This window comes from Oryctolagus cuniculus, chromosome 15 (genome assembly GCF_051225735.1).
Source record: "Oryctolagus cuniculus isolate XC-2025 breed Fujian yellow rabbit chromosome 15, ASM5122573v1, whole genome shotgun sequence".
Lineage (NCBI taxonomy): Eukaryota > Metazoa > Chordata > Mammalia > Lagomorpha > Leporidae > Oryctolagus > Oryctolagus cuniculus.
Window position 1 is genome coordinate 64,365,299 of NC_142881.1, and position 27,150 is coordinate 64,392,448.

At 42.8% G+C, this 27,150-nt stretch overlaps 1 protein-coding gene and 1 pseudogene across 50 annotated transcripts in view; both read right to left on the minus strand.

The window, feature by feature from the left end:
* Window positions 1-27,150, minus strand: part of USP54 (ubiquitin specific peptidase 54) — a 148,071-nt gene that overhangs the window by 28,540 nt on the left and 92,381 nt on the right. For 28 of the 50 annotated variants that reach the window (XR_016220950.1, XR_016220951.1, XR_016220947.1 and 25 more), the window contains 10 exons: window positions 26,366-26,471; window positions 26,103-26,249; window positions 23,834-23,983; window positions 14,887-15,055; window positions 12,733-12,903; window positions 7,719-7,850; window positions 7,171-7,548; window positions 6,754-6,985; window positions 5,378-5,511; window positions 1,420-1,587 (listed from right to left, as the gene is read on the minus strand). Coding sequence is in view for 34 of the 50 variants with exons in the window: in XM_089313450.1 (XP_089169576.1) it covers window positions 1,420-1,587; window positions 5,378-5,511; window positions 6,754-6,985; window positions 7,171-7,548; window positions 7,719-7,850; window positions 12,733-12,903; window positions 14,887-15,055; window positions 23,834-23,983; window positions 26,103-26,249; window positions 26,366-26,471 (1,787 nt within the window). In the remaining 16 variants the exon portion in view is untranslated. The remainder of the gene's footprint in view (window positions 1-1,419; window positions 1,588-5,377; window positions 5,512-6,753; window positions 6,986-7,170; window positions 7,549-7,718; window positions 7,851-12,732; window positions 12,904-14,886; window positions 15,056-23,833; window positions 23,984-26,102; window positions 26,250-26,365; window positions 26,472-27,150) is intronic. The other 22 variants (XR_016220956.1, XR_016220957.1, XR_016220960.1 and 19 more) reach the window with 1 other exon arrangement.
* LOC127484326 (U6 spliceosomal RNA) lies at window positions 6,421-6,519 on the minus strand (annotated as a pseudogene).

A 27,150-nucleotide genomic window follows, 5' to 3' on the forward strand; every position in this document is an offset into this window, starting at 1 on the left:
ACACATGTTTACCTACAATTGGAAATGACATTGAGCTTTCACAAGGTTGTAGGGGGAAAAAAATCAAAATGTCTAAGTCATTCCTCTCACAATGTCTCCACCTATCTTCCACTTAGCTTCAACAGCACTAGAAAGGTAAGAAAGGCTCTCCCACATCCCTAACATTCGCTCCTAATTCTTCATGGCTTTTTGAGAGCAATGGGAATTATAGGTTCGTTCTGAAGAATCTGAACAGAGGTGTCATCCCATCTCTAGAGGTATGGTTTTTATAATATTTAGAATCAAATATTGAATCTATATAACCTTTATAAACAGAGATGGGGAATAAAGCCATTAGAAACATTTCTGTGCTTTGTAGAAATGTAGGTAAATTGTAATGGTTCAACCACTGCAAGATTTTAATTCTTATCCTCCAGAATCTTAGCTCTCCAGGGAGAATCTGAACCCTAATTGTAAGGAGAATTGAAAATGAAATATAGCCAACAGGATTTCCTCCAAGATTTAATGTACTGCCCAAGTGACAGGGGTAAGGGTGGTGGTGGTGGCAGAGGGTAGGCAAGGAAAGAGACAAGAAGGCCCCTCTTTCAGAAGCAATATAAACCTGTGACACCATTGACATATAATGAGGTCAAAAAGGAAGAAAAGACTATCCAATTACAGAGACAGTAAGGAATTAGAAATTTGAAACTAACTTTGAAACAAATACAATGCTCTGGGAAATTTAAGGCAACAACTATCTTAAAGCAACAGACAGTAGGACAGGAGTAGAGAAATTGCTCCAAACTAGGACAACTTCGTCTGGGAAGCTTTTCTAAGTGTTGATAAAAAACAAAACAAAACAAAACAAAACAAAACAAAAACACAGAAATGGTCAACAGAATGCAGCCACCCAAATGGCAGTGATCCCAGCCTTTACACTGTTTTAGCACCACTTGTATTAAGAATGATAAATCCACTTTGTGGAAAGAGAAACTAAGAAATAGCCTTCATAGCCTATCCTAAGGTAGACACCTCAGCCTTGTTGAATTCTCATTTCAAAAGCTAGTCTCTTTTGGTGCAAAATGTTATCCTAATGAGAAAAAAGTGACTAACTTGGGCACCTTAGGTTAAGTCCATGCAAACAATAAGAGATTGTGAAATAAATTGTCATGGTATCAAAAATAAATTAGGCTTTGAGCTGTGTTCCTGTGTGGCAGATCCACCTCCCTGAATCCAGGATGGGTGTCTTCAGAGAAGGATTCTTTCCAGCAAGTAGAAGTCCCTCATCAATAAGCCTTGCCACTTCCTACTTTAACCAGTTCTCACTGGAATGGCTGATACAACTGTATTACAGAGCAGACAGGGAACTTACAAGCTTAGGCCCTTTTTTCTACCCTTTCTCTCTGTCCCAGTTACCCACAACCTAATGCTCACAATTACCCTGACTCTGCAGTTCATCCAAGTCCATGAAGCGGCTGGGATGAGGGTTGAATCCTTTAGCTGCCTCTAATTCCTTCTCTCGCTTCCTTCGAAGTTCCTGTTCCTGAGCCCTCCTGGCCACCTCTTCCTGCAATTCATCCAGTTCACTTTTAGAAGATATCTCTCCACCTGGGATACAAGCAAAGGAGTAGGTAAGTTAACACATTTCCACAACCAACACTAAGCATTGCATTTATGACTCTGATACTACTTTTCCTTTTGAATTGTTGTCTTCAATTTAGACTCCATGTTTTGGATAATGCTTTCCATGTAAGATTCAGGGTGGGACCTGAGCCATGAATAGTAATAGTAAAATCAATCAACAACAGCAAATATTTATTGAGTGCTTTATAACAACAGGACACCTAACATTTGTTGAACAATAACTATGCACCAGGAAAAGTTTATTTTATTTTTTGAGGATTTTTATTTATTTATTTGAGAAGCAGAGCTACAGAAAGAGACAGGGAGAGACAGAGAGAGGCTTCTATCCATTGGTTCACTCCCCAAATGGCTACAACAGTCGGAGTTGGGCAGATCTGAAGCCAGGAGTCAGGAGATTCTTCTAGGTCTCCTAAATGGGTACAGAGGCCCAAGCATTTGTGCCATCTTCCACTACTTTCCTAAGCCTTAAGCAGAGAGCTGGATTAGAAGAGGAGCAGCCAAGACATGAACCAGTGTCCATATGGGATGCTGGTGCCAGAGGTGGAGGCCTGGCCCACTATGCCACTATGCCTCAGTTCTGGCCCCACCAGGAAAAGTTTAAGCACTTTCACATGAACCCACTATTTCAATTATTACCACCAATTTAGGAATGAGGAAACTGAGTCACAAAAAGGGAAATAATTTTTTTAATGTTTATTTTCATTCATTTGAAAGTGAGCCAGAATTGGGGGAGAGGCAGGATCTTTCATCTGCTGGTTCACTCCCCAAATGCTCACAATAGCCAAGGCTAAACCAGGCCAATGCCAAGACCTGGAACTCCATCCATCCAGGTCTTCCATGGTGGGTGGCAGGGAGCCAAGCACTTGATCCCTCATCTGCTGCCTTCCAGGATGCATTAGCAAAAGCTGGATAGGAAGCAAAGTAGCCAGGAATGGAACCTGCACTCCAACATGGGATGCAGGTGTCCCAAGAGGCAGTTTAACTTGCTGAACCAAAGGATAAATATTGACCAAAGCAGCACAGATGGAGAATGGTGCAGCTACATTAAAACCAAGTTAAATTAATAATCCATACTGTTATCCATTAGGGAGCACTCTCTAGAGGTATTGCCTTTGACTCATGGGAAGATTTTTTCACTGTAAATTTCCACCATCTCTTTAACGAGCCTGTAAAATGTACATAGTAAAATTTCAACTTTATGGCTGGCGCCGTGGCTCAATAGGCTAATCCTCTGCCTGCGGCGCCGGCACACCGAGTTCTAGTCCCAGTTGTGGCACCAGATTCTGTCCCGGTTGCTCCTCTTCCAGGCCAGCTCTCTGCTGTGGCCTGGGAGTGCAGTGGAGGATGGCCCAAGTTCTTGGGCCCTGCACCCAGATGGGAGACCAGAGAAGCACCTGACTCCTGGCTTCGGATCAGCGCAGTGCACCAGCCGCAGCGCACAGCTGCGCCGGCCATTGGAGGGTGAACCAACGGCAAAGGAAGACCTTTCTCTCTGTCTCTCTCTCTCACTGTCCACTCTGCCTGTCAAAAAAAAAAAAAATCAACTTTATAAGTGTTCATAGAAGGATCTAAGTAATCTAGATTTATCTAGATAAATCTAGAAGGAAGCTTATGATAAATTAAGTTTAAAATAGATAGAATAGGAGCCGGCGCTGTGGTGTAGGAGGTAAAGCTGCTGCCTCCAGTGCCCGCATCTCATATGGTCACTAGTTCAAGTCCCAGCTGCTCCACTTCAGATCCAGCTCTCTGCTACGACCTGGGAAAGCAGTAGAAGATGGCCCAAGTCCTTGGGCACCTGCACCCATGTGGGAGACCCGGAAGAAGCTCCTGGATCCTGGCTTCAGATCGACACAGCTCCGGCCATTGTGGCCATCTGGGTAGTGAACCAGTGGATGGAAGACCTCTCTCTTTCTCTCTCTGCCTCTCCTCCTCTTTCTGTGTAACTCTGACTTTCAAATAAAGAAATATTGTTTAAAAATAAATAAAAGAATAACATGACTTCATTTTATATTTTTAAAACTGGTAGTGGCCTATATACATATACATAAGGTTTTCCATGTTCTTGTGTAAGCCCAGAAGAAGATGTAAAAAGATAAAATACTGGCCGGCGCCGCAGCTCACTAGGCTAATCCTCCGCCTACCGGCGCCGGCACACCGGGTTCTAGTCCCAGTTGGGGCGCCGGATTCTGTCCCGGTTGCCCCTCTTCCAGGCCAGCTCTCTGCTGTGGCCCAGGAGTGCAGTGGAGGATGGCCCAGGTGCTTGGGCCCTGCACCCCATGGGAGACCAGGAAAAGCACCTGGCTCCTGGCTCCTGCCATCGGATCAGCGTGGTGCGCTGGCCGCAGCGCGCCGGCCACGGCGGCCATTGGAGGGTGAACCAACAGCAAAGGAAGACCTTTCTCTCTGTCTCTCTCTCTCACTGTCCACTCTGCCTGTCAAAAAAAAAAAAAAAAAAGATAAAATACTATAATGATAACACTAAATTCCTTCAGTTTCAGGGCTCAAAGGGAGGTTACTGAATTATTAGACATGATTTACTTCTATAATTTTATCATCAGATAAAAGTGGCTATTGAGTGCTTTAATATCTTGCACTTGTCAAAGAAATCAGCTGGTCAGAATTGAGGACTATCAGGGAAATCCCGAGATTCAAGAGTACTGAAAAGTGTTGGTCTTTTGAAAAGAAGGAGAATAGGCATATACCTGAAATTTCTCAAAGTAATGTTATTCAACATGAAATTTTAAAATGTGGGAAATAAACCAAATTTATAATGTCATTGGGAAGATGAATTTCTTTCATCAATCTCTAGCTATAACTGAGTGTAACCCAGGATTCCTGGCATGTTAGCCTCCACAAGCACTGCTGTGCTCTGCTAGGTGTCAGCAACCTATAGCATTCACACGCAATGGGGTTCACACCTTCTTATTAGTGCTGCTTCAAATTTTCATCCTAGCCACCTTCAAGAACTTTAAGTGACTATCAAGAGAACTAGTAATTAGACTGGCTAGGACATAGAGGCAATGGTAAGGCCAGTTTGCATTGCTCATTTACCAATTCTGCCAGAGATTACGTGCCCCATTTTGATATTTTAATTCATAGTATTAAGAATAAGAAATCTGGTTCCCAGGGCCGGCACAATGGTGTAAGGGGTTAAGCCACTTCCTGTAGCCCCAGCATCCCATATGGGCTGCTCCACTTCCAATCCAACTCACTGCTAATGCAGCTGGGAAAGCAGCAGAGTCTGGCCCAAGTGCTTGGGCCCCAGCACCCACATGAGACCCATAAAAAACTCCTGGCTTTGGTCTGACATAGCTCCAGCTGTTGCAGCCATTTGGGGAGTGATCCAGTGGAAGGAAGATCTCTTTCTCTCTGTCTCACCCTCTCTCTATATAATTCTGTCTTTCAAATAAAATGAATAAATCCTTAAAAATTTATTCCCCAAGAGATTGCCTTTATATTAAGGAACCTATTTATTATGAGGAATAGAGTTGTTATCAATACTGTTCACAATTATTTCTGTTCCTTCCACTTCTAGAAGGGCTATCTGCAAGATGGAAAGAAACATTCAGGCAAGCTCTGATAGAGAACAAAAAAGAAACCCAAAGATAAAGCAACTCAAAAGCATCTACATTTGCATTCTGATGATACACGCAAAATACAACTGTCTTCTAATTTCAAATACGCCCAGGACAGGCTGTTCCCCAAACAGAACTGGTAGTCAAATCCAACCCCCCAAATCCAGAGTCCTGCTTACCTGAGAAAGGCTGACTCTTTTTCCAGCCACTAACAGATGCTGTGGAATCCACCTCTAGGATGCTACTGCTGTGAGACTTCGGGATATGACGCCAAGAAGGGACAAAGCCAACTGATCTCTTAGCACTCGGATCCCTTTAAAAGAGAACTCAGAGTGGTGATTACTAGCAACATTCCTAGGGCTAAATTCCTCCAAGAAAACAACCCACTAATGTAATCAAAGCTTCTGCTAAACTGCTTCTGGAAAACTGAAACATCCACTCATTCCATCTTATTTCATTTCAGTTCCCATCTGGCACATAGTAGACATTCGAAATCTACTGAATGAGTTAGTGAAAACATTGCTCTTATATGTAATGCCTTCCTCGTTCTTACTAAATCTTTGTAGTATCTTCTCATAAGCAAACTGAACAGGGTCCTGTGGTCAGCAAAGAATAGTTGAAAATATGAGGATGTGACTGTCACCCTTGTGGGAGGTATAAACTTTCCTTCTAAAGCAGTTATACTGTTGGGAAAACTTCACATATGCCAACTCAGTAAATGCATGGAGATCCAAAGTATAAAGATCAAAATGAGCCCTATGGGCAGGGTGCAGTGAGTTCTATTATACTGGCATCAGTTTTGTATAAGATATGACTATCATTACCTCTGTAAAACAGAATCCTCAGAGCCTTAAAAAATAATTCCAATATGGAAAGAATAAACAAGTTGAGTTTCTTCTCTGATTTTAGCATTATAAAAGCTTTGAATCACTAATTCATTAAAAGATGTTTACTAAACAATTATTTCACACAAATTTTCTAAAATGTGTGCATTTAAACTACAATGTGATGTTCTGGGATATATATCAATAGTACTAACATAACTGCAGTGAAGCAAATTAACCTACCATTTCACAGATAACCATTATTTTTTTTGTGGCAAAAAAAAAAAACAGTTACAATCTATTGACTCTGCATAAATTGTACATATAATATAATTTAATTACCTGTGTATAGTTCCCACACTGATTAGGTATCTAGACTTGTTCATCCTATCTATCTGAAAATTATGGAACATTTCACAAACTTATGTGTCACTTTGCACAAGGGCCATGCTAATGTCTGTATTGCTCCAATTTTAGTATACACATTCCTGAAGCGACCACTGAACAATTAGTTTGTACATATTTTAAACAAAAGCATTCGCTCATTTAACAAGTCCCTTTGCTTTTCCTACCAGCAGAGGGCGTTCTTGCAATACAAAGGTGACGGAGCACAGTGAGTACTGGGAATAAATCCCCTCTCTCCACTTTGTCCAAGCCATGGCTGAAAGCCCCAAGTACGAAGCTCCTGCTGCTGCAAGGCACAATAGCTCTATTCAAAGGCCAAACAATACCTGTAGACATTCGAGCTCTCAGGCAGAGCTGCATCCAAGCTGACAGGGCTGTTGCTGTTTCTCTCACTGCTCTCATAGCCAGATTCCATTCGCTGAATTAGGCGAGGGTGCTGCTCTAAAAGGTGAGAGCCTGGTCGCACTGGGCCCCAGGGCTTGTACTGGGGGCTTGGTCCTTCAGCTTTAATGTCATAAGTAGGTGGCTTGCTTAGTTCCTCTGGTGTGAATTCTTTAGCTATCCCAATCAAAACACAAGAACAGAAGAGGAGGTAGATTGAGCACTTGCCCCAAATCAAGACCTAACTAACCCCTCCCTCCAGTTGCTCTTCCAATGAATGCAGATCCTTAAGATCCCAGGTTTTTAAAAAATTTAAATCAATTTTATTTGAAAGCCCTATTCTTCCCTAATTATCTCCTCACCTGAATCCTCAGAAAAGGGGCTAAGCTGGGTGTAGCCACAATGCTTCCTTTTGTCCTTATTAAAAATACTGTCAATATTCAGAGACTCTCGCTTGGGTCTCCATGTGGGACGATACTTGCTGGAAGAGCTGGATTTTGACTCACTGCTGGTGCTCTCTATTTCCCAGTCACGAGAGTGTAAAGGTAGGCTCCTAGGCGCTTTTTTGTCTGGCTGCTCTGCTCTCCCCCCACAGGCAGAGCCTACGCTGGTCTGAGAAGCCAGGGAAGGTCTGTTATGAATCATGTTGCTGACTGTCTCTTTAAAATCTCTCAGCCTGTTAGTGCTGCTCGATGGTTTGGAGGCATTCCTAGGCGCTTGCTTCTCTTTCAGTGTTTCTCCTACAAAGAATGAAACAAATACAGATGTTGAAAGTAATCACAGATACCCAGACCCCAAAGCCTAAAAAGCAAGGGAAAGGCCCTTGAGAATAGAGGAGAAGCCAGCAGTCTGGGGTCTGAGAAAAGTTTGACAGCAGAGCTGGAGAGAGGAGCAGTGCAGAGTGGCTTGCCTTCACTGTGGTAGCCGGAGGCCTGCGGCTCATCGCCTTTCCTCCTCACCCGGCCAGAGCTCCTCTTGCGCTCTATCAGGGAGCCTTTCTTGGATGTGTGTTTCTGATTACATTCACTATCAGTCAGGTGTCCTGAAAGAAGGAAATGAGGGTAAGCTGCTTTCTAAGACTATCCTCCCGAGGATTTATGGCAGTGCCACTGATTTAGTGTACCCATGGGTCAGAAGTGGTAGAGGCAAAGGCCATCTGATTTCAGAGTAGGCATTTTGGGGGGCTGGTATTATGGCATAGAGGGTTAAGCCACCACCTATGATGCCAGCGTTTCATATGGGCACTGGTTCATGTCCTGGCTGCTCCACTTCCAATCCAGCTCCCTACTAGTGGTCTGGGAAAAGCAATGGAAGATGGCCCAAGTGTTTGGGTCCCTGCCACACACATGGGAGACCCAGATGAACCTCCTAGCTCCTGGCTTTGGCCTGGCCCAGTGTTAACTGTTTGGCCATCTGAAGAGTGAACCAGTGGATGGAAGATCACTTTCTCTAACTCTGACTTTCAAAATAAATAAATCTTCAATTAAAAAAAAAAAAAAAAGTAGGGCGGGAGTAGGAGTTTCTCAGCAAATCAATATGGAGAAGTTTAAGTATTTAATGGGCACTTCCAAGTTTACAATGTCTCCTGAGCAACTGTCAGCCTCAATCTTGTTCATAATCTTTGCCATTGACACAGAAAGACAACAGATGGGTTCCTTGGTAATTTTTAAAAGGCCAAAGTCTTAAAGATTAGTCAAAATATCATGTACTCATATATTTCCCCTCATTACAGAATTTCCCTTTAACTTATTTAGTAATACACACCCAGGAAAACCTGATTTATTCTACATTTGGAATCATTCCAGGAACCCAGCGTTGGCCCACAAGAGTTCTGACTATATATAGCATTAGGACTCAGTTCTAAATCTTCCTGAGGCCGGTGCTGTGGCATAGTGAGTAAAGCTGCTGCCTACAGCTCCCGTATGGGTGCCAGTTCAAGTCCTGGCTGCTAAAGCAGTAGAAGATGGCCCAATTCCTTGGGCCCCTGCACCTGCGTGGGAGACCCAGAAGAAGCTCCTGGCTCCCGGCTTTGGATTGGCACAGCTCCGGCCATTGTGGCCAACTGGGGAGTGAACCAGCAGATGGGAGACACTCACTCACTCTCTCTCTCTCTCTCTCTCCCTCAGCCTCTTTGTAATTCTGCCTTTCAAGTAAAAACAATAAATCTTAAAAATAAACAAATAGGCCGGCGCCAAGGCTCACTAGGCTAATCCTCTGCCTGCAGCACAGGCACCCTGGGTTCTAGTCCCAGTCGGGGCGCCGGATTCTGTCCTGGTTGCCCTTCTTCCAGTCCAGCTCTCTGCTATGGCCTAGGAAGGCAGTGGAGGATGGCCCAAGTGCTTGAGCCCTGCACCTGCATGGGAGACCAGGAGGAAGCACCTGGCTCCTAGCTTCGGATCGGCGCAGCGCGCCAGCCACAGCGGCCATCTGGGGGGTGAACCAATGCAAGGAAGACCTTTCTCTCTCTCTCTATCTCTATCTCTATCTCTATCTCTATCTCTATCTCTATCTCTCACTATCTAACTCTGCCTGTCACAAATAAATAAATAAATATAAAAATAAATCTTCCTGAAAGAAAGATCATTTAAAATAACATTTTAACTCTGACACTCTCATTCCCATCCCCAAGCCAGGCTTCACTCAGAAATGATACTCCATGGCTCCTCAATACTAGCCACTGGGAAACCCAAGAGAGCTGGGCTATTTTCTGTAGCTTGCCCTACTTCATGCCTACAATATGCAAATATATAAGTATGATTTAGATCATTCAGTAAAGGTCAGATTCTAAAGGATATAATCAGCTAAGTTGTTGGAAGCCAAACATGAATTAAGTTTCAAGATAGGCTTAGAGAAAACCCACTCAATTCTGAAATGCACTGAGAGCTGAGAGAAATTTGTTTTCATCTGTTAATAAGTAAAAAATCCTCTGCATATTCATGTATCAGTAATATAGTGATATGTAAACATATAATTTTTTTTTTGGACAGGCAGAGTTAGAGAGTGAGAGAGAGAGACAGAGAGAAAGGTCTTCCTTCCGTTGGTTCACTCCCCAAATGGCCGCTACAGCCAGCGCTGCGCCAATCCGAAGCCAGAAGCCAGGTGCTTCCTCCTGGTCTCCCATGTGGGTGCAGGGCCCAAGCACTTGGGCCATCCTCCACTGCACTCCCGGGCCACAGCAGAGAGCTGGACTGGAAGAGGGGCAACCGGGACAGAATCCGGTGCCTTGACCGGGACTAGAACCAGTGTGCAAGCACTGCAGGCAGAGGATTAGCCTAGTGAGCCGCGGCACTGGCCTGATATGTAATTTTTAATCAATTGCCCTGCATAGTATTTTATTGCTTTTATCTGCTCCTTTGCTATCTATGAGTTCCAGAAAGATTTAATAAAGGAGGAAATTATCTGGAGCAACAAAATCTTATAAATGTTAAACCAATGGCCATGCCCTCCCGCCCTAAACACACCTTTAACAGGAACCTGACTCTCCTGGAAATTATGGGTCGTTTATCCTATGTCTCTGGTTCATGGTTTCAGAAATATGGTCTTAAAAATGCACTTAGGAGAGCCGGCGCCGCGGCTCACTAGGCTAATCCTCCGCCTACCGGCGCCGGCACACCGGGTTCTAGTCCCGGTCGGGGCGCCGGATTCTGTCCCGGTTGCCCCTCTTCCAGGCCAGCTCTCTGCTGTGGCCAGGGAGTGCAGTGGAGGATGGCCCAGGTGCTTGGGCCCTGCACCCCATGGGAGACCAGGAGAAGCACCTGGCTCCTGGCTCCTGCCATCGGATCAGCGCGGTGCGCCGGCCGCAGCGCGCTGGCCGCGGCGGCCATTGGAGGGTGAACCAACGGCAAAGGAAGACCTTTCTCTCTGTCTCTCTCTCTCTCTCACTGTCCACTCTGCCTGTCCAAAAAAAAAAAAAAAAATGCACTTAGGAGGACAGTGCTGTGGCATAGTAGGCTAAGCTGCCGCCTGCAGTGCCAGCATCCCATATGCAAACGAGTTTGAGTCCCGGCCACTCCATTTCCAATCCAATTTCCTTCTAATATGCCTGGGAAAACAGTGGAAGATGGCCCAAGTCCATGGGCCCCTGCACCCACGTGGGAGACCCAGGAGCAGCTCTAGGCTCCTGGCTCAAATCAGCTCCAGCAGTTGCAGCCAATTAGGAAGTGAACCAGAGGGTGGAAGACTCTCGCTCTCTTGCTCTCTCACTCTCTGCCTTTCAAATAAATAAACAAATCTTAAAACAACAACAACAAAAAAAACCCTCATACTTAACACCATTTATTCAGTAGTCATGAAAAGAAAAATCATTGTAATCTAACCAAACCTCTGGGTCCAACTACTAATTTATAATTGAGGGTAAAGAAACATGTTAAAGAATACCATGGGGATACAATCAGCAAACTATAGAATGTGGCATATCTAAAGGACAACTACTTGGTTCTTCAACAATAAATTACATGGAAAAATAGAAGAAAAACCTATACATTTAAAAATAATAAAAAATAAAAGTCTTATTGAGGCTGGCGTAGTGGTGCAGTGAGTTAAGCTGCTGTTTATGACTTTGGCATACTATGTGGGAGTGCTGGTTCAAGTCTCGGCTGCTCCACTTCCAATCCAGCTCCCTGCTAATGTGCCTGGCAAGATGATCCAAGTGTTTGAGCCCCTGTCAACCATTAGGAGACCAGGATGGAGTTCCTGGCTCCTGGCTTCAGCCTGGCCCAGCCCAGGTTGTTGCAGCCATTCTGGGGAGTGAACCACTGAATGGAAGTTTTCTACCTCTGTCTTTCCTCTCTCTTTGTTTCACTCTGCCTTTCATATAAATAAAAATAAACCTTTAAAATTTTTTTAAAAGTATCAACCTATAGCAACATATAGACCTCATCTGTATTCTGAGTCAAACATACAAACCATTAGAAAGTTATAACATTTATAATTGGATAAACGCTAATTGGTTTTAAGGAGTTTTTAAGTGTGATAACAGTATACTTAAAATGACTTATTTTTTAGCAGTATATACTAGGATACTTACGGGAAAAGTGATATGATATCTGGGATTTGCTTCATATTAATTCAGGAGTTGGGGGAAGTGGGCATAAGTGCAGATAAAACTAGATTGACATAAAGTTATAATTATTAAAACTAGGTAGCAGGTCCATGGAGGGGCAGTAAAATATTCTATATACTTTTAAACATGTTTGAAATTCCCAATTTTAAAAAATGGCCGTGCACACACACTACAACCCACAATCTGAAGTTATGAGCTTGCTACGTCTCAAAATCCCCAAGGGAATGTGCATTGTTTTATGCCTTGGCTGTTTTATCTCCCATAATGAACTTTCCATCTCAGCAGTAACTCACTATTCTTCCTTTCATGGCTGGTATTGATTTCTTCCAACATAAGCACTGTCTCCTAAAGATTAACAAAACAATTTAAGAATGTGTTCTCTGCCAGGAACACACAATAACAAACAGGCTATCTTTCATCTTTTGCTCCTCTGTCCTTCAGGAAATCTAGAAAGCTGTTAAGTAGGTGTCCCCCACCCATAAATACACCTGCTCTCAACACCCTTCACTCAGCATGAAGCATGGCACAATAATATGACAAGGTGCAAGACTACAAGGGTGTAATAGAGTACAATGGTAAGGACAGGGATCAAAAGGATAGCAAGAGAAAAGCAGGCTTCAGCATAATTACAATAATAATCACACTACCATAGTCCTTACTGATATGCTGCTGTTGACAGGAGTATGTGCAAGGGAACATTACTGTTCTTTCAGAAATGGGTTCCTTCTTTGTATCCCACTGCATTACCCAACTTCTGTGCCTTTCAATATTGAATGGCAAACATTTCTGATTTGCCCCAGTTTCTTTTCCTTGGGAGCAGGCATTGAATCAGGCAAGCAGAGTCCACTGTGTAAGTCCCTACCTGTGTCCCGACTGCTCTGGGACATGGAGTCATTCTCCACATTACAGATGACTGTCCCCTGAGAATCAGAAGAGAAGTGACTGACCACAGACTCATGGTGGGAGTGTTTGTAGGGATAGCTCTCCGTTGAGGAATCTGTTCGAGTGTCACTTGAGATGGAGGGCTCCCTCCCTGAGGGAAGGAGGAGACATATATGCAAAAGTGAGGAAGGAGAGAACTATGACAGAGAGAAAGCAAAGCGATGGATGCAACAAAGGTCCATAAGGCAACAACTTCCTAGATGGAAGGGTGAGAAGGAGATACCACAAAGCCATTCTTCCCAACTCCCAACTTCCAGATCACCCAGACAAACATACAATTCCTCCCGTCTCTGCCCCTACCTTGCTGAAGCCCTCACTTTGCCTGCCACTGTGAAAAACTGTGTGGTTTTTAGTAAACCTACGGGGGAAAAGTGGAAGAAATGAAAAAGTTGTGAAAAATAGATCTACTTAGATGAAAAGTCCTAGGCCAACTGGTCATACATAACCAGTTGTTCTGCTATCCCAAAATTTTCTCCTATACTGTGATCAATGTTACTTCAAAAAATATAACTGACATTATGTGCATTTTTAATACCTGATGATTTATGGGGCTGTAACATATACTCTAGTGTGGATTTCTTTAAGCAGAATGCTTTGCTCTCAACACCCATCTGAGATAAGCATGACAGGACAAACGGGCGTTTGACTGAACGGAGCAGGAGTAGAGCAGGTTAAGGTGGGGTCCAAGAGTAGGAAGAAAGCACCAGGTAAAAAGCAGAAGGGGGGTACAAAGGGGAGGGAGAATGATTTTTTTTTTTTTTTTTTTTTTTTTTTTTTTTTTTTTTTTTTTTTTTTGACAGGCAGAGTGGACAGTGAGAGAGAGAGACAGAGAGAGAAAGGTCTTCCTTTGCCGCTGGTTCACCCTCCAATGGCCGCCGCTGCAGCCGGCGCACCGCGCTGATCCTGGCAGGAGCCAGGAGCCAGGTGCTTTTCCTGGTCTCCCATGGGGTGCAGGGCCCAAGCACCTGGGCCGTCCTCCACTGCACTCCCTGGCCATAGCAGAGAGCTGGCCTGGAAGAGGGGCAACCGGGACAGAATCCGGCGCCCCAACCGGGACTAGAACCCGGTGTGCCGGCGCCGCAAGGTGGAGGATTAGCCTATTGAGCCACGGCGCCGGCTGAGGGAGAATGATTTTAAAGTCAATTTCCTTCTTTTTCAAAATCATAGTCCTAGACCTAGAAGAGCAAAAGAACATTTCACTGTGACTCCTTTTCAGAAATCAAGCCAAAACAATTAGAATTATACTTCAGATATATTATGAGCCTCTGTAGGCTCCCCTGAGACTTCAGCCATCAAGCTGTAAGCTGTTTCTAGAGGAAGGCATTATTTAAGTTCCAAACAATTGACTTGGAAGTGAACAACTAATTCACAAACTAAGGAATATCACTACTCTTACCATTTAAAAAAATATTTCATTTCCCCAAAATGACTAGCTTTGTAGTGACTTAATTTTTCTTGTCTTAACTCACTTTAAGTCACTGTTGAATTGCTATTAAGAATCTTTACCAGTGTTAGAAGGCTAAATGCTGGGGCTGGTGCATTGCTGGCATACCGTATGGGCGCAGGTTCGAGTCCCAGCTGCTCCACTTCTGATCCAGCTCCCTGCTAATGTGCCTGGGAAGGCAGTAGAGATGGCCCAAGTGCTTGGGCCCCTGTACCCATGTGGGAGATCCAAATAAAGCTCCTGGCCATTTGGGGAGTGAACCAGTGGAAGGAAGATCCCTCTCTTTCCCTCTCTCTCTCTCTCCCTCCCTCTGCCTCTCCCTCTCTGTAACTCCGACTTTCAAATAAATAAATAAAATATTTAAAAAAAAAAAAAGGGCTAAATGCTGAGGTCTCCGTATCTCAGCTTCAGTAAACAAAATTTCCTTTTCATTTTTGAGTTTGGGTCAAGTGATTGAAGCAATAACTACAAGGCTGAGGGAAACAAAAACCTGGCACAAGGCTTCAGCACAAGTTGACACTTCTTTCTCATCTTTCTTTCTCCCAGCTAGGCACACAGTGAGGTATGATTCCCAACTACCTGATCACAGGGGAAGGGCAGATGGGAGAAGTAAAGAGCTAGGCTGCTCACCCGAATCTTCACTATCATAGCATGTCCTGCTGTACGACTGGAACTCAGCGTGGGAAGGCAGGTCCTGAGTGGATACTGGGGTTCCCTGGGGATCTGCATAAAGCAGCAGCAAAGGCTGATAATGACCTTTGATGCATTTGGTCACCACATCTTTCCATTTGGGCCCAATCTGAACCAGAAACAAACAAAAAATATGACAGTTATATTTCATACCCATAATTTAAAACACATCTTTGTGTTTTTTTCTAAAGAAAATAAAAGAGATGAAAACAGAAGAATTGTGTAAAAAGACAACAAATCTTACATTTAAATATAATTAATATTTTATAAATTTTTTGCTAAATCCTTTTAGAAAGCACTAAAATTCTATAAGGAAGAATAAATAGAATTAATTTTATTTCTGTGAAACATCAACTTAGTTATGAAATACAAGTTTTCAAAGGTAGATATTCTATATACTTCACCCACCTTGGGGATCAATTTCTTTTTATAGACATCAGATTAAAGCACTCACTTGAAATTTGCATATCCATAATTTTCCTCCAAATATTAAAATTACTTTTATGAAGCTGAAGAGGGGACAGAGACTCTCTCACATACTGCATTAGAATAAATGACATTCAGTTTCAGAGTTCACTCATGGCAGGACATGAAATGTCAACCTGCCTAGAATAGACGGCTGAACCTTCTGGACTTACCAAGGGATTCAGCTCCACTAGCACAGTGGAAAGCCTAGTGACAGAACAGCCATGGAAACCATAATCCAACCAAATCCCCAAACTCGTCCCAACTTAAGCTCGAGCTAGTGGCATTCTCAGATGGCATGCTCTTCACATTGGACAACTGGATAGTACTTCATTCATATTCATAATAGATGCATTTTTATATGCTTTTCACATAAAATATTATTTAATAATTTGTAAGGATTTGTGAATGAAGGTGAAATAAAGACCTTTCATAACAAACAGAAATTGAAAGAATTTGTTGCCACTCCTCTAGCCCTGCAAAAGATGCTTAAAGATGTGTTACACACAGAAACACAGAAACACGGTCATCAATATGAAAGAAGGTAAAGGAAGGAAACCTCACAGCAAAAGATCACAGGAAGTTCAAAGCATATATTCGAAAATATCTTTGGGAAATGGCAGGGCAAAGTTACTACTTATCAATACTCACACTGAACATTAATGGCCTGAACTGTCCAGTTAGAAGACACCGATTGGCTGATTGGGTTAAGGAACAAAACCTATTTGCTGCTTACAAAAAACACATCTTTCCAACAAAGATGCATACAGACTGAAAGTGAAAGGCTGGAAAAAGATATACAATGCCAACAGAAATGAAAAAAGAGCGGGCGTAGCCATCTTATATCAGACAAAATAAACTTTAACACAAAAACTGTTAAGAGAGACAAAGAGGGACACTATATAATGATTAAGGGATCAATTCAACAGGAAGATATAACGATTATCAATGTATATGCACCTAATTACAGGGCACCAGTTTATTTAAAAGGTTTGTTAAGGGACTTAAAGGGAGACTTAGACCCCAATACAATAGTACTGGGGGACTTTAATACTCCACTCTCAGAAATAGACAGATCAACAGGACAGAAGATCAACAAGGAGACAGTAGATTTAAACGACACTATAGCCCAAATGGATCTAACAGATATCTACAGAACTTTTCATCCTACACATAAAGCATTTACATTCTTCTCAGCAGTACATGGAAACTACTCTAGGATTGACCACACGCTACGCCATAAAGCAAGTCTCAGCAAATTCAAAAGAATTAGAATCATACAATGCAGCTTCTCAAACCATAGAGGAATGAAGTTGGAAATTATCAACTCAGTAATCCCTAGAGCATATGCAAACACATGGAGATTGAACAACATGCTCCTGAATGAACAATAGGTCATAGAAGAAATCAAAAGAGAAATCAAAAACTTTCTGGAAGTAAATGAGGATAACAGCACAACATACCAAAACTTATGGGATACAGCAAAAGCAGTGTTAAGAGGAAAGTTTATATCAATAGGTGCCTACATCAAGAAATTGGAAAGGCACCAAATAAATGAGCTTTCAATTCATCTCAAGGATCTAGAAAATCTGTAGCAAACCAGACCCAAATCTAGTAGGAGAAGAGAAATAATTAAAATCAGAGAAGAAATCAACAGGATTGAATCCAAAAAAACATTACAAAAAATCAGCCAAATGAGGAGCTGTTTTTTTCAAAAAATAAACAAAATTGACACCCCATTGGCTCAACTAACTAAAAAAAAAGAGAAAACACCCAAATCAATAAAATCAGAGATGAAAAAGGAAACGTAACAACAGACACCACAGAAATAAAAAGAATCATCAGAAATTACTACAAGGACTTGTATGCCAGCAAACAGGGAAATCTATCAGAAATGGATAGATTCCTGGACACATGCAACCTACCTAGATTGAATCAGGAAGACACAGAAAACCTAAACAGACCCATAACTGAGACAGAAATTGAAACAGTAATAAAGGCCCTCCCAACAAAGAAAACCCCAGGACCAGATGGATTCACTGCTGAATTCTACCAGACATTTAAAGAAGAACTAACTCCAATTCTTCTCAAACTATTCAGAACAATCGAAAAAAATGGAATCCTCCCAAATTCTTTCTATGAAGCCAGCATTACCTTAATTCCTAAGCCGGAAAAAAGATGCAGCATTGAAAGAGAACTACAGGCCGGCGCCGCGGCTCACTAGGCTAATCCTCCGCCTAGCGGCACCAGCACACCGGGTTCTAGTCCCGGTTGGGGCGCCGGATTCTGTCCCGGTTGCCCCTCTTCCAGGCCAGCTCTCTGCTGTGGCCAGGGAGTGCAATGGAGGATGGCCCAGGTGCTTGGGCCCTGCACCCCATGGGAGACCAGGAAAAGCACCTGGCTCCTGGCTCCTGCCATCGGATCAGCACGGTGCGCCGGCCGCGGCGGCCATTGGAGGGTGAACCAACAGCAAAAGGAAGACCTTTCTCTCTGTCTCTCTCTCTCACTGTCCACTCTGCCTGTCAAAAAAAAAAAAAAAAAAAAAAAACTACAAACCAATATCCCTCAATAAAATTCTGGCCAATAGAAACCAACAACACATCACAAAGATCATCCACCCAGACCAAGTGGGGATTTATCCCTGGTATGCAGCGATGGTTCAATATTCACAAAACAATCAATGTGATACACCACATTAACAGACTGCAGAAGAAAAACCATATGATTATCTCAATAGACGCAGAGAAAGCATGTGATAAAATACAACACAACACCCTTTCATAATGAAAACTCTAAGCAAACTGGGTATGGAAGGAACATTCCTCAATACAATCAAAGCAATTTATGAAAAACCCATGGCCAACATCCTATTGAATGGGGAAAAGTTGGAAGCATTTCCACTGAGATCTGGTACCAGACAGGGATGACCACTCTCACCACTGCTATTCAATATAGTTCTGGAAGTTTTAGCCAGAGCTATTAGGCAAGAAAAAGAAATTAAAGGGATACAAATTGGGAAGGAAGAACTCAAACTATCCTTCTTTTCAGATGATATGATTATTTATTTAGGGGATCCAAAGAACTCTACTAAGAGACTATTGGAACTCATAGAAGAGTTTGGCAAAGTAGCAGGATATAAAGTCAATGCACAAAAATCAACAGCCATTGTATACACAGGCAATGCCAAGGCTGAGAAAGAACTTCTAAGATCAATCCCATTCATAATAACTACAAAAACAATCAAATACCTTGGAATAAACTTAACCAAGGACGTTAAAGATCTCTATGATGAAAATTACAAAACCTTAAAGAAAGAAATAGAAGAGGATACCAAAAAATAAAAAAATCTTCCATGCTCATGGATTGGAAGAATCAATATCATCAAAATGTCCATTCTCCCAAAAGCAATTTATAGATTCAATGCAATACCAATCAAAATACTGAAGACATTCTTCTCAGATCTGAAAAAAATGATGCTGAAATTCATATGGAGACACAGGAGACCTCGAATAGCTAAAGCAATCTTGTACAACAAAAACAAAGATGGAGGCATCACAATACCAGATTTCAGGACATACTGCAGGGCAGTTGCTATCAAAACAACATGGTTCTGGTACAGAAACAGATGGATAAACCAATGGAACAAAATAGAAACACCAGAAATCAATCCAAACATCTACAGCCAACTTATATTTGATCAAGGATCCAAAACCAATCCCTGGAGTAAAGACAGTCTATTCAATAAATGGTGCTGGGAAAATTGGATTTCCACGTGCAGAAGCATGAAGCAAGAGCCCTACCTTTCACCTTAAAAAAATCCACTCAACATGGATTAAAGACTTAAATCTACGACCCGACACCATCAAATTATTAGAGAACATTGGAGAAACCCTGTAAGATATAGGTACTGGCAAAGACTTCTTGGAAAAGACCTGGAAGCCAGGCAGTCAAAGCCAAAATTAACTTTGGGATTGCATCAAATTGAGAAGTTTCTGGGCAGGCGCCGCGGCTCACTAGGCTAATCCTCCGCCTTGCGGCACCAGCACACCGGGTTCTAGTCCCGGTCGGGGCACCGGACTCTGTCCCAGTTGCCCCTCTTCCAGGCCAGCTCTCTGCTGTGGCCAGGGAGTACAGTGGAGGATGGCCCAAGTCCTTGGGCCCTGCACCCATGGGAGACCAGGAGAAGCACCTGGCCCTGCACCCATGGGAGACCAGGAGAAGCACCTGGCTCCTGGCTTCGGATCAGCGCGATGTGCCTGCCATAGCGCACCAGCCACGGCAGCCATTGGAGGGTGAACCAATGGCAAAAGGAAGACCTTTCTCTCTGTCTCTCTCTCTCTCACTGTCCACTCCGCCTGTCAAAAATAAAATAAATAAATAAATAAAAATAAATAAATAAATAAATTGAGAAGTTTCTGTATTTCAAAAGAAACAGTCAGGAAAGTGAAGAGGCAATGGACAGAATGGGAAAAAATATTTGCAAACTATGCAACAGATAAAGGGTTGATAACCAGAATTTAAAAAGAAATCAAGAAACTCCACAACATCAAAACAGACAACCCACTCAAAAGATGGGCCAAGGACCTCAATAGACATTTTTCAAAAGAGGAAATCCAAATGGCCAACAGACACATGAAAAAATGTTCAAGATCACTAGCAATCAGGGATATGCAAATCAAAACCACAATGAGGTTTCACCTCACCCCGGTTAGAATGGCTCACATTCAGAAATCTACCAACAACAGATGCTGGAGAGGATGAGGGGAAAAGGGACACTAACCCACTGTTGGTGGGAATGCAAACTGGTTAAGCCACTATGGAAGTCAGTCTGGAGATTCCCCAGAAACCTGAATATAACCCTACCATACAACCCAGCCATACCACTCCTTGGAATTTACCCAAAGGAAATTAAATTGGCAAACAAAAAAGCTGTCTGCACATCAATGTTTACTGCAGCTCAAATTACAATAGCTAAGACCTGGAACCAACCTAAATCCCCATCAACAGTAGGCTGGATAAAGAAATAATGGGACATGTACTCTATAGAATACTATACAGCAGTCAAAAACAATGAAATCTGGTCATTTGCAACAAAATGGAGGAATCTGGAAAACATCATGCTGAGTGAATTAAGCCAGTCCCAAAGGGACAAATATCATATGTTCTCCCTGATCGGCGACAACTAACTGAGCACCAAAGGGGAAACCTGTTGAAGTGAAATGGACACTATGAGAAACAGTGACTTGATCAGCCCTTGTCCTGGCTGTTGATGTACAATGTAATACTTTATCCCTTTTAGTATTTTTTTTTGTTCTAGTACTATTGGTTGAACTCTGTAATTAACACACAATTATTCTTAGGTGTTTAAATTTAACTGAAAAGTGATCCCTGTTAAATATAAGAGTGGGAATAAGAGAGGGAGGAGATGTACAATTTGGGACATGCTCAATTGGACTTGCCCCAAATGGTGGAGTTAGAAATGTGCCGGGGATTCCAATACAATCCCATCAAGGTGGCATGTACCAATGCCATCTCACTAGTTCAAGTGATCAACTTCAGTTCACAATTGATCACACTGATAGGTCTAAGAGTCAAAGGGATCACACAAACAAGACTAGTGTCTGCTAATACTAACTGATAGAATAAAAAAGGGAGAGAACGATCCAACATGGGAAGCGGGATACACAGCAGATTCATAGAATGGCAGATGTCCTAAATAGCACTCTGGCCTCAGAATCAGCCCTTAAGGCATTTGGATCTGGCTGAAGAGCCCATGACAGTATTTTCGGCATAGAAAGCCAAGACACTCTGGCAAAAAAAAAAAAAAAAAAGAAAGAAGAAGAAGAAAGAAGAAAGAAGAAAGAAGAAAGAAGAAGAAGAAGAAGAAGAAGACCTAAATGAAAGATTTCTGTGAGTGAGATCCCAGTGGAAAGAACAGGGCCATCACAGAAGCAGGTACCTTTCGGCCGGCGCCATGGCTCACTAGGCTAATCCTCCGCCTTGCGGCGCTGGCACACCGGGTTCTAGTCCCGGTCGGGGCACCAGATTCTGTCCCAGTTGCCCCTCTTCCAGGCCAGCTCTCTGCTGTGGCCCGGGAAGGCAGTGGAGGATGGCCCAAGTGCTTGGGCCCTGCACCCATGGGAGACCAGAATAAGTACCTGGCTCCTGCCATCGGATCAGCGCGGTGCACTGGCTGCAGCACGCCGGCCATGGCGGCCATTGGAGGGTGAACCAACAGCAAAGGAAGACCTTTCTCTCTGTCTCTCTCTCTCACTGTCCACTCTGCCTGTCAAAAAAAAAAAAAAAGAAAAAAAAGAAAAAAAAGAAGGAGGTACCTTTCTCTGAAGGGAGGAGAGAACTTCTACTTTGACTATGACCCTGTCTGAATAAGATTGAAATCAGCAAACTCAAAAGGCTTCCATAGCCTTGGCAACTCATGACTAGAGCTTAGGGAGATTACTAACACCATAAACAAGAGTGTCAAATTGTTAAGTCAACAACAGGAGTCACTGTGTACTTACTCCTCATGTGGGATCTGTCCTTAATGTGTTGTCCAATGTGAAGTAATGCTATAACTAGTACTGAAACAGTATTTTACACTTTGTGTTTCTGTGTGGGTGCAAAGTGATGAAATCTTTACTTAATATATACTAAATTGATCTTCTGTATATAAAGATGATTGAAGATGAATCTTGATGTGAATGGAATGGGAGAGGGAGCGGGAGATGGGAGGGAAGTTATTGGGGGGAAGCCATTGTAATCCATAAACTGTACTTTGGAAATTTATATTTACTAAATAAAAGTTAAAAAAAATAATTTGTAAGGGTATTTTTTATTAAAAATACCTAAAGCTCAGAGAATTCATATAAGTCACCCCAAATTCAAAAACAGCAAAAAAGGAGGAACAATGTTGCAGTGTAGTGGGTTAAGCCGCCACTTGCAATGCCGGCATCCCATAAGGGCACTAGTTCAAGTCCCACTTGCTCCACTTCTGATTCAGCTCCCTGGTAAAATGCCTGGGAAAGCAGCTAAGGACAGCCCAAGTGCTTGGAACCCTGCATGCATGTGGGAATCCCAGATAAAGCTTCTGGCTACTGGCTTTGGCCCGGACTAGCCCTGGCCAATGTAGCCATTTGGGGAGTGAACCAGTGAATTGAAGATCTCTCTGCCTCTGCCTCTCTTTCTCTGTAACTCTATATTTTAAATAAATGCAAATAAATAAATAAACAAGTCAACAGCAAAAAAGAGGCAAAAAAGAATGTAGGAATTTGACAAAGACTATTATTTGAGGAAAACATTGCTTAAAGAACATGAATTGGGGCCGGTGCTGTGGTGTATTGGGTAAAGCCGTCGGTTGCAATGCTGGCATCCCATATGGGTGCCGGTTCGAGTCCTGGCTGCTCCACTTCTGATCCAGCTCTCTGCTATGCCCTGAGAAAGCAGAAGAAGATGGCCCAAGTCCTTGGGCCCCTGCACCCGCATGGGAGACCTGGAAGAATCTCCTGGTTCCTGGCTTTGGATAGGTGCAGCTCCAACCATTGTGACCATTCGGGGAGTGAACCAGTAGATGGAAGATCTTTCCCTCTCTCTGTCTCTCTCTAACTCTGCCTTTCAAATAAATAAATAAATAAATAAATCTCTGAAAAAAAAAAAAAATAAAAAGAACATGACTTAGTGTAGATTATGGTCAGCAGTCCCTGGCCTAGCTGCTAACATCATAACAGCGGGCTTCCTACTCTTGCAGATGACCTAAACCACTTCAGCCAGATTCTGAGCTTTAGATAGTACCAAGTTTCTTGCATTAAGTACCATTATGTGTTTTCCCTATACTATCTCCTCAGAATGTAAATCTGTGATAGGGCACTTCTAACAATTGAAAAATAATTCACAGATGCCTGAGATGAAATATCATCCACTAATAATTCTAAGATTTACAACTGTGTCAACCTTATAACCCATTTTGAGGCATTACACTGTTGCAATTCAAAACAAACAATTAACACACTGAAAAAACGAACTTTGAGTCAGACATTTGGCCTAGCAGTTAAGACGCTTGTATCCCATACTGAAGAGACTGGGTTTTGAGTCCCAGCACAGGCTCTCAGGACTAGTTTCCTGCCAGTACGAACCCTGGGCGACAATATGTAATAGTTCAAGTAGTTGGGCTCCTGCCACCCACATCAGATCCAGATTGAGTTCCAGCTTCCCAGTCCCACTTGTTACCAACATTTGGAGAATGTATCAGTGGATGGAAGCTGGTTTGTTTGTCTTCCCCTGTGTGTGTGTGTATGCCTCTTATGTCTTACAGAGGCTGGAGGATTACCACCCAAAATTATGAAAATGAAACACTGAAGATAAATAATTATCTTTGTTTTTTTGCTGCAGTCACCAAAAACCTCAAGGAAGACGTGACTATTCTTACCTCCTTGACATGAGCATCATCAAAATACATCCATTTGCGGATCTTTGTTTGAAAAAAGAACGTAGAATAATGTTTGCCATAGTAACAGATCATTCCTACTAAGTACAGTTCAGACTGCTTGGCCCGGTCATCAGTCACTCTGAAAAACAGCTTTGGGGAAAGAAGAAAAAGCAGGGAATTATCATATACTCAACCATCTCACATCACCTCTCAGTAGACTCAATCTACATTTCTTAATTAAAATACTGAATTGTGGGGCCGGCACGGTGGCACAGCAGGTTAAGCTGTCATCTGCAGCGCTGGCATCCTCTGTGGGCTGCTGACTTCCCATACAACTCCCTGCTCATACATCTTGGGAAAGCATCGAAAGATGGCCAAAGTAGTTGTTGGGCCCCTGCCCCAGTGTGGGAGAAACCAGATGAAGCGCCTGTCTCCTGACTTTGGCCTAGTCCAGGCATGAGCTTTGTGGCCATTTAGGGAGTGAACCAGTGGGAATGGAAGACTCTCTCTCTTCCTCTCTCCCTCTCTCTGCCTCTTTATCTGTAACTCTGACTTTCAAATAAATAAGTCTTTAAAAAAAAAAAAAGATACTGACTTGCCTCTCCTCCTTCCAGTCTAAGCTTTTTTTGATAGTGCAAATCAATTATCAGAAAAAACTCTAAAAAGGTTTAAAAAAAAAAAAAAGAAAAACAAGACAGATAGTGGCCAGTAAACTGGTACGGTGGTGATGTTTCTTCTGTTTCTTCATCCCTTCAATAATATTTTTTTTACTGGAGCCTAACATGAGAGGATCAGAAAAGCTGAGGAGGGAAAAAAAACTCCTAAGTTTCAAAGGTTTCTTTACCATAAATGGAACTATCCTATGAAAACCTAAGTGGAAGGAAGAAAGCCCTTAGCAGAAGCAATACCAGTACAGTCACACTGGTTATCAACATTTCAATTCCTAAGTGTGCAGCACTGTCCTAAGTGCTAAAAGACACACCAAAAATTTTGTGGAAAAGGATTCTGATCTTGAAGAACTTCTCTGGTTGAGAAAACAACAATAATAATTATTAAAGGACACATCATATAGATAAAAGGAATTTTTGAAAAGGAGTTTTAATTGTGCATAGTCTACTCAGATCAGATTCCTTGGGAGGGAACCAGCACTGTGGCGTAGCAGGTAAAGCTGCTGCCTGCAGTGCAAGCATCCCATATGGGCATCGGTTCAAGTGTCCCAGCTGCTTAATTTCCAATCCAGCCTGCTATGTCCTGAGAAAGCAGTAAAAGATGGCCTAAGTCCTTGGGCCCCTGCACCCAGGTCAGAGACCTGGAAGAAGTTCCAGTCTCCTAGTTCCTGGTTTCGAATCAGCCCAGCTCCAGCCATTGCGGCCATTTGGGAAGTGAATCAGCAGATGGAAGATTCTCTCTCTCTCTCTCTCTCTCCCTCTCCCTCTCCCTCTCCCTTGCTTTCTCTGCCTCTCAAACTCTGCATTTCAAGTAAATTTTAAAAATTAAAAAAAGAGATTCCTTGGGAAATAGACCTAAAGTAAGATCCCAGATAGTTCTTTCATTCTCAATCATAGCTTAATGACATGAAAAAACAAGGAAGGCTCTTCTTAATCATAGGACTATCTCAGAGAGAAACTGGTAGAAATAAAACCAAAAGTTTCTAGTTCTTCTTGAACTAAAAGAAAACTCTGGCTTCATCTACACTGGAACATAGGGCTGACATGGTAGAGACCCAGGTCTGAAGTATTTTTCCCTGTTTATATCCCTGAATAGGTTCACAAGAAACTAAATTCTCACCAAGCTGTTTTGTTACCTTCTGGTTCCTCACTGTGAATTTCACTCTTGAGTTCAAGTCACCAACTTTACCTCCTTCAGTTTCCACAGCAGCTCTAGTCAGGACTGTTCACTCCTGTTCACACCTAACCACATTCCATAGTTGAATACACATCTGAACTCTACACTGCTATAAACTAATACTGAGTAGAGCATGCAACAACTCTATAAATTGATTGATTTTCATCAGAAGCAAACCTTTCCTCATCCTGTCTCTCAAGGCTAAGGTTATCCCATTTCTATTAAAACACCTTTGCCATCTATACAAGGAAATATGTGAGCATGTACACACGTGCACACATATCTGTGTACACAGATGCACGTGTATCCGTCTGAAACACTGTATGTGTCATCTAGGACATACTTTTTTATTCAGGGTTCTCTACCCTTGAATAATGCTAAGACACAGAACTCTAAGTCACAGAAAAGGGTAACTATCACTTACATCTCCCAGCTTAAGGCAGGTGCCCAGGCTGTGGATGACGTCCTCTGCCAAGTCTGAGTGGTCCGAGTCCCATACCAGCCCAATTGTAATAATCTGCGGAGCATTCATCAGTACACGGCGAATCCGGATCCTCTCTCCACAGTTGCTCTGAAACATATTTACATAAAAGGCTTGTTCAACACATTTCCCATCAGCTCTGCCTCAATTCCACTGACCTCAGGGTTTGCCTTCCCATCCTGAATTCCAGCCCTGACTTGACTCACAGGACAGTTGCGCAGATCTCCCATAGTGCTGGCATTCTGCAGTAGCTCACCAAACATGCTTGGGGAAGGCTTTTCTCGTCTTTCCAGCATACAAATAGCCTGGTTGCTTCAGGATGGGGAAAGTAAGAAGATGACAGTAGGAGTTGCATTGAGTTATAGGTAAATAAAACAATTCAATCATGTGAATTTCTAATTCACATGTTTGACTTTCATCCTCTGCCCACATATCATAGCCCCATGTCCTGACCCGCCTCAGTGTCCCACACATACAGTGAATGCCTCTATCTATCCCTATACCCAAAGCTCATAAAATCCTCATTCCTCCTTCCACTTTGCTGGCCAGAACTGAGCCTAAGAAAAGGGGAGATTCAAGGGCTGGTGCTGTGGCATAGTAGGTTAAGCATCCGTCTACGGTGCTGGCACCCCATATGGGCACCAGTTCAATTCTCGGCTGCTCCACTTCTGAAACAGCTTCCTACTGATTGCCTGGGAAAGCAGTAGAGGATGGCCCAAATGTTTGGGCCCCTGCACCCACATGGGAGACCCAGAAGCTCTTGGCTCCTGGCTTCAGATCAGCCCAGCTCCGGCCATAGCAGTCACTGGGGAGCGAACCCGCAGATAGAAGACCTCTCTCTGACTCTCCCTCTGTCTGTAACTATGCCTCTCAAATAAATAAATAAATCTTTAAAAAAGAAAAAAGAAAACGGGAAGTTTGGGAGAAGAAAGAAGGAGAACAAAGGTTATTTTAAAATTACTGTTCTGAATTCCTGCAATATAGCATAGAC